The 7,611-nt window shown below is 39.2% G+C and overlaps 1 protein-coding gene across 2 annotated transcripts; it reads right to left on the reverse strand.

Moving 5' to 3' along the window:
- Positions 1 to 1,355: 1,355 nt before the first annotated feature.
- ccdc47 (coiled-coil domain containing 47) lies at positions 1,356 to 6,234 on the reverse strand. Of its 2 annotated transcripts, none has more exons than XM_018672191.2 (13): positions 6,067 to 6,234; positions 4,731 to 5,029; positions 4,498 to 4,593; positions 3,969 to 4,143; positions 3,717 to 3,838; positions 3,560 to 3,625; positions 3,317 to 3,418; positions 3,048 to 3,158; positions 2,833 to 2,918; positions 2,688 to 2,746; positions 2,483 to 2,592; positions 2,225 to 2,392; positions 1,356 to 2,017 (listed from the first exon to the last, which is right to left on the reverse strand). In XM_018672191.2, exons 2-13 carry the CDS (start codon positions 5,019 to 5,021, stop codon positions 1,937 to 1,939), a joined length of 1,467 nt encoding a protein of 488 aa, XP_018527707.1. In that variant the 5' UTR covers positions 5,022 to 5,029; positions 6,067 to 6,234; the 3' UTR covers positions 1,356 to 1,936. The 2 variants fall into 2 exon arrangements, with proteins under 2 accessions (XP_018527707.1, XP_018527706.2); XM_018672190.2 differs by lacking the exon at positions 6,067 to 6,234 and adding an exon at positions 5,807 to 5,831.
- Positions 6,235 to 7,611: the final 1,377 nt, after the last annotated feature.

The following is a 7,611-nucleotide window of genomic DNA, read 5'->3' on the forward strand; positions in this document are numbered from 1 at the left end:
TTTAAATATGAACAATAATTATCTATATTATTATAGATTTTATAACGGACCAGACATGGTTTTTGCATTGGTGGAAGAAGTAATCAGATTCTTTAGGTAAGAGTAGCAATACCACTGTAAAAATACTGCATTAAAAGTACTGCATTCAGAATCTTCTAATCTAATAGAAATACATAAATTATGAAGAAAATGTATTTAAAGTATCAAAAGTAAAAGTGGTCGCTGTCAGTAATTTATCACATATTTTCATATTGTATTATTATAACTGATGCATAAACATGTAAGCAGCTGAGCTGGATTAGATTCTAACTACTCTATATACTGTTGGCCACTTTAATCTTAACAGGTCATCATATTTTATAAACTTATCATGCATTTTATATGTAAAGCATCACATGACTACAGATGTCAAATAAACTCAGGAGAGCAAATTGTACAATATTTGCCTCTTAAATAAATAGGACCAAAACGGAGTAGCTATAAACGGAAATACTTAAGTGAAGTACAACTACTGCAAAATTGTACTAAAATACAGTAAATGAGTTTCAACCCTGCATTAGTGGATAAATGACCTACAGTAGACATTTGTATTTGGCTACTGTCTACTGGATTCAGGAAGTGGACCAATCATTAAAGTGACCTGTAATGTGCACCAAGAAATAACAAACAAGGTAACTCTATTAGACCTGCACACTGTAGATGATTCATATAAGTTTGTGTTGAATCTGCAACTTTCAGAATTCAGAAAATGCACAGATAAGAATCACAAATCTAAAATGTTGAATGACTGAGTTCCAGAGGAGAGCGCCATTAACGTGTTTTTTTTTTTTTATCTGAAAATCACAGGTGAGATAAGACCTGAGTGAACCACACAAGGAGACTGACTGTACACTGACTGTCATCCATTGACTTACAGATCAAATAACCCTCAGTGACCAGATTATTAGGTACACATAAAACTAATGCAGCATGTTTTAAAATGCTGTGTTCAAAACAAGATAAATAAAAAAGCTTAGATCACAGACTTAAATTATAAATGGCCTCTGACTTGACAGGGTTATTATTATGTATTTCAGCTCGTCAAGAGAAGACCATACCAATGTAACTAAATCTGGTTCTGAGACTGCTGACACAATCTATAAGTTAAATTTAGCATTAAGCCTCACCCATCCTGGTGCTCGTTATAGACCCCCACTCTTTCAACTACTGATACTGAGAAGTCTATGTATCAGTTTCTATGTTGTACACTACTATTTTATGTCCCTCAGCCCACGTTTTTTGCACCCGTCATCAGTAATCACCTCATAAATCAAGTCAATTACATGAAATTTACCATTAACAACAAACAGACATAATTTTCCGACAGACTCCAGTGCATTTTATTATGTTTGCTCAGATATTCATTAGAAACAGCCTGCAACAAACCAAACTCGTAGCAGATATAAAATAAAATTTTCTTGATATTATCATTTAAGATTATATTAATGCTAATAAATTTCCAATGAAACAGCAATGCGTTCATTCCTTTAAAAATGTGGCTTGATACCACCAAATAGTGTGTTCCACAACAGCAGATTAGGTTTAAAAAGCTCACTGAGCTGAACAGCTTTCGGACAGAGCTTTGCTTAATTTAGAGAAAATAGTTTGAGAAAAAGAAAAAAAAAAAAATCCTGGCATGAATTGTGGTAACAGATTTGATGTTGAAAAAGTCTCTCTCTTTTGACACAGGCAATTCACTCACAGTCATTAAGGTTTAGCCACACCAAATGGAGCAGGTGGTGACACAAACAGCTAAAGCTTGACACACCCAGAGGCACAGGATGTCTGTTTGGAGCTGCAGCGACTGTGACCCAGAGCTGTGGTGAGAGAAGCTGGAGAAAACTGAGCTGAGCACTGATTTCACGTGTGCTTGTATCTCTAATTCTGCAGTGGTATTTCACATGGCTTTCACTTTGATCTGCTTCATCTTCATCTGCTTCTTCTCGATCTTCTTCTGCTCACGGCGCTGGGCTGCTTCCTGAAAGAGAAAATTAAATATCTGAGACACAACACTTAACAGTGAGAATGAGAGATCTATGTTTAATTGTGTGGTTTTCTTTTAAAAGAAACAGCTCGACAGTTTGGGAAATGCTGAGTCCCTGATTAAGCACAATTCCCACAATGTCAAATTATTCCTTTAAATGTCTTTTCGTGAGGTTAATGGGTAAAATGTCCTGTTCCAGACCTCCAGGCGACGTTGCCTCTCAGGGTCCTCCTCGTTCATGATCCTCTCCTTCTCAGCTCTCTTCTTCTCCTCCCGGCGAGTCTGGGCTGCCTCCTGGCGCTGAGCATGAGTCTGTTTCAGGAAGTTCTCCTCCACCCGGGCCCGGTTTCTGTCAGCTTTCTGTTTACCCTAAATATACCAAGAGGATAAAGTGACTCACAGCTGCACTTCAGACTTCAGTCTGAAACCTGCAAATTAGTGGGTGATCATTTGGGCCACCTCTCTGTTGAGACGGAGTTTCTTGACTTTGTCGATACTGTAGATCACCATGTTCATGAGAGGAAGCAGAGTGTCCATGTCTTTGGGAGAGGTGTTGCCCATACCAGGCACTACACACACAAAATAATAATATACATCAGTTAAATCAAATTATGGGGTAGAGTCAAGATTTTTAGGATAATAGCAGAAAAAAAAAAACACTCACCATTAAATGTAAACAGCAGCGTCTTCTTGGTCTCAGGCAGCTTTAAGGGCTGACCCTCCCTGAAAGACAACACAGGAACTTTTAGTGCCACATAGAAAAGAAGACCTGCATGTGAAAGATTAAAAAGACTGAGTAATTCACTTACTCTTGCATAACTTTTGGACCAGAAAATTGGTCCGAGAAATGGATGGACTCAATCTTGTCAGCATGGTTGGTGATATAATGTACCATCTGAAAAAACAGATTCAAAAGCAAAGAGTGTGAGTTGTTTAATAAGGCCAATATCAAGAGACCCTGCTCAGTATTTACAGACTGCAGTTATTTTTTTATGATAATGCTTCAGGTGAAGCCAGACTTCACCTTGTTGTCCATCACCCCATCTGTGACCTCGCCCATCTCACTAAGAATAGCCAGGGAGTCTGGGAGCCCATACTTGGCCCCAGACTTAGGCTTATCCCCGCAGAACTCACTCTGTGGAAAGAGAACAAAAACCATGACCATTGTTTAAGTATTAAGGAATGCCAGGTGAAATAATGAATGAACTATATGAACTGGATAAATGAACTGTAAATCAAATGTAGCTTTAAATTGCATTCATTTGAAGTACAAATGTTGTAGAGGATATTTACCAAGTCCTGCATCTCCTTCTGAAGTCTGGCCATGGCCTTCTTGGAGCCCACAGCAAACACAAAAGTGTCCATGTCCTCGTCATTAAGAGTCACTTTGATTTGCTACAAACCAACAGACAGACGCTGTGGGTTAGAAAAAGACTGCAAGTACAATACTACCTCTATATAATCCAGTATATCTCTACTTTCCATTCCACTTCAAAGACTTTAAACAAACATGATCGCTAGCTGACTGCTACATACCACTTGGTCACAGGCAGGCCTCATCATCCTGGCCAGAACGTTAAGCAGGTCCTGCCTCTTGAGGAACTGGAGAAGAAAAATAAACCCTAATTCATGAGTCTGTACTCAGCAACATACACTGACAACACAGCATTATATCATAACACATTGTCCATACCTTGAGTTGGATCAGCATGCCTTCACAACACACACGTCCAGAGCACCACAGGTTGTAGATGTGTTCATTTTCCTGGTTCAACTTCCCAGTGCTCACTGCTTCTTTACTGGTGCCATCGTCACCTTAAGACACAAATTACTGACAATTAACATCTACCCCACATTCGGCTGTGACCAGGAACAAAAGCACGAGCGTGAGTTGTATTTCAAACACAGTTGATACACACGACAACACAGAGGTGGAAGAACTCACCCACTAGTGCAAAGTTGCTCTCTAGAAGTTCTCTGTGTGAGTTGAACCAGGCCTGTGCGAGGCGGCTGTTCTTGTTCTTGCCGATGATATAGTTCATGATGTAGGCCAACAGGCCGGTCACCATCAGGATCTCCATGTAGTAACTCTCCCAGCTGTTCTGCAGATGTGGAGGAACCTACAGAGAAACAGCAGCTGGTCATCAGTATCAGTGGAACTGAAATGATAGTTATTCAGACTAAAAGTTGCCAAAGGCTGCAGTTTCAGTGCTGCTACTGTTGAGCTCCCACGGCAACTGTTAATGTAAATTAGGTGAATCCTATTTTACTGACAAAATTCAACAGCAGCTACAAAGACATTATGCATTTTGTCTGCTTTAACTTTGCTTACAGTGGCCTCCAGCAAGTGCAAAGTTAGATTTTCATTACAACACGTAACATTGTGCACATTCAGAGGCTCTGCAGATCATGATCAGCAGAAGACAGTGTGTGAAATCACTTCTGAGAAGATTTTAGGAATAAGCCCAGCTTACCGTGTGGATTATGAGGGGGTCCTTTATGGAGTGGCCTGGCTTCTCTGTAATCCCCTCAAACTCCTCCTGGTCATATCTGCTGTATAAGTCTTGATCCTGTAGAAATATAAAATTGAATTGTGTTTTCTACAGATTCTGTATAAATTAATTAACTATCATAAATAATGAAAAATGATTTCTTACATAAACTCTGCTCAAAATTAAGTCGTAAGAGGTGATACAAAGTCATGTACCTGTGTGTCTGAGTCCTCAAAGCCGTCCTGGCCATCCTCCAGCTCCACAGTGGCTTCATCCTCATCTTCATCTTCTTCGGGCTGCGAGGATGGTGAGACACGGGGCGGAGGGGCAGTTTCCGCCTCAGCGGCCAGGTCGTCATTCATGTCCTCAAACTCAGCAAAGTCGTTGTCATCAAAGTCTGCTAGATCCTCGCCGTCGTCAAAGTCGTCATTGTAACGCCCTCTGGAGACAGGAAAGGCCAGGAGGAGCAGCAGCGTGGGTATGAGGAGGAGATACACACTGCGCATGGTGGGACCTGCACGGATGTGGAAAAGCAGGGAAGGTCAAATACCTTAATTTAACAAACATAATACAAACACTAGATAATGAGTGGACAAAGCCTTACAGAGCTTTCAAAAAGAGGATGTCAAAAGTGCAAGAAGTCAAATCAGAAATTTGTCAACCAGTGTGTGTTGCAACTGCAAAGAATCGCATTAACTTTACGGGCACCTCAAAGGATTACATGGTAAACGTCTGCTAAATGTGATGACAATCTCAACCTACTACAGTTTATTACTTCAAGGCTCCTAATTAGTCCAAACTGAGCCTCTGGCAGTAACAGTTAAACCGTGACAGAGTCCTGGTTAAACTGGTGCATAATTCAGTAACCAACCGGTCCCTGCTCACACACTGGGAATTCACGTGATAAACCCCACAGGGAAAAGGATCTCTACAGACCAAGACTAACTAGAAAACAATGACTAAGGAATAAAAGGAGCTCTGGTGTGCCAGTAGTGGGGGACGGGTCAACATCGTTTAGATAAGAACTGGCACTTAATCAATGTGAATAAATCAAAATTAGACCTTCTGTTAACACAGCGTGGCACTGCTGAGGCAACGTAAGGGCTCAGATTTTAGTAGCCGTGTCATTTGCGGTTGAACCCGGTAAATATTCAAACAGAAATCCGCCGCTAGCACAACTTACTTTAGCTAACCGTTGCGACACGCTGGCTAGCTGGAAAAAATAACGGACTGTTTCACTCTCAGCTTTTCTGCCATGACACCTAAATCTAAATTAACACAGTGCACTTACCTAATGACATATGTAGGATTAAACCACGAGCTGTAATCATATCACAGTGCCCGACCCATCCCCCAGCCCTCACTCACTGTATTATTAGCTGTTAGCAAATCTGGCATTAGCATGCTAACGGTGGCTAACTAGCATGGCACCTTGTTGCTGGCAACCAACCTAATCCTGAACGGAAGGCAGCCTGTTTCCTCTCTCAACCAACTCGGAAAGTGAGACATATTAAAACCAAACGACTGAACAAAATGAATATATCAACTTACCTCGACAATTACTGACAATAATCGTAACGCTGGTTGAGCTAAAGTGACCTGAACTGCCCTTGTAGTGATGTTAAGCAGAAGACTACTCGACACGGGATCGACCTTTCAAAGTAAAAGTAGCGAGACAGGAGGTATCGATATCCCGGACCCTTCAAAGTACAAGTATGGCGGCAGGCAGTATCGAAACTTCCCTTTAACACGACGTGTGACCATGTGACCGCGACCTCGCCAGCGTTCACTTTGACAGTTTATTTTGAATGTGTCTACCGGAAGTATCTTTATGCTAATTTTGTCTGCCTTGACGTCAGTTGCCTTAACGTCAGTTGCCTTAACGGTAGACATGACTGTGTGACTATGAGTCTTCAGTGCCTCCCAGTGGCCATAGTACGAAACTACAACTATGACAATTTCAGAGTAAAATACCATTCTTCTACAAATTATAAATATAGCGTAGAAATCAGCAAACCATTACTCGTTTAATTCACTTTTTCATCATTATATTGTAGACATTTTTAAAATGAATTAAATACTTAACACTTTTTCTATCAAACAGCTAGAAGAACACGACACTACGTATTTACAACTGAGAATATGTCATTCCCGACCAAAATGGAATAGTAAAGGATATAATTATACTTAATACAAAATATAGTAATATACTGCAGTAACATATATTACAATTAATCATTTTTAAATGAATTATTAAATGGATAAAAATGTAAACGATTAAGATATATATTATACATGCCATAAAATTGTCAGCAGTATAAGGGTTAAACTGTTTTTATAATCTAATTTGTAAGGCAATTAATGTATTAATTAATATTCATAAACAGTATAATGTGATGTATAGTGCAGGGAGATTTTATCACACATCAATTTGTGTTTCTTGTTATTTCATATTCATTATTACATTAGAATTATCAAAATTAAACTAAATACATTTTAAAAATGTTCTGTAAAAAGTTTCTAATTCAGTCTAAATGTGTGTGTATTGTATAATCATGAGGACGTCTGCCCTCTCGTGGCCAGAGTGAGTAACTACAATTGTTTATCAAGTTAGATATAATAGCAACGCCACACTTCCGGTTTTAGTATTCAAAATAAAACCCTCCACAAAAGCTGTAGTTGTACACTGTGACCACTAGAGGGCAAACGCACACATTAGAATGTACTGATGACACCACTCTCAAACCGGACTTAATAACAAGTAAAAACTTTTATAGTGGATAGATGGCAACAAGAACAAGAACTAGTACACACACAGTTTTAGTACACAGTCTATTGCGCATACACGACACACATTTGAAGATAAAGAAATAAGTAAAACTGAACAAACAAACTGGACTAAGTAGCTCCCAGAATTGTAAACATATAAACATCTTATCTTGTCCGCAGTTTCTTCAAAGCAATAATAATAATAATAATAATAATAATAATAATAATAATAATAATAATGGTACGTTTGTTTGGACTACATTATTTTAATAAGACCGCACTTTTAGGAAAATGTGGTGGTTTTATGTTTGAAAAAAATAACCGGAA

The sequence above is a fragment of the Lates calcarifer genome, linkage group LG11, assembly GCF_001640805.2.
Source record: "Lates calcarifer isolate ASB-BC8 linkage group LG11, TLL_Latcal_v3, whole genome shotgun sequence".
In the NCBI taxonomy this organism is placed as follows: Eukaryota; Metazoa; Chordata; class Actinopteri; family Centropomidae; genus Lates; species Lates calcarifer.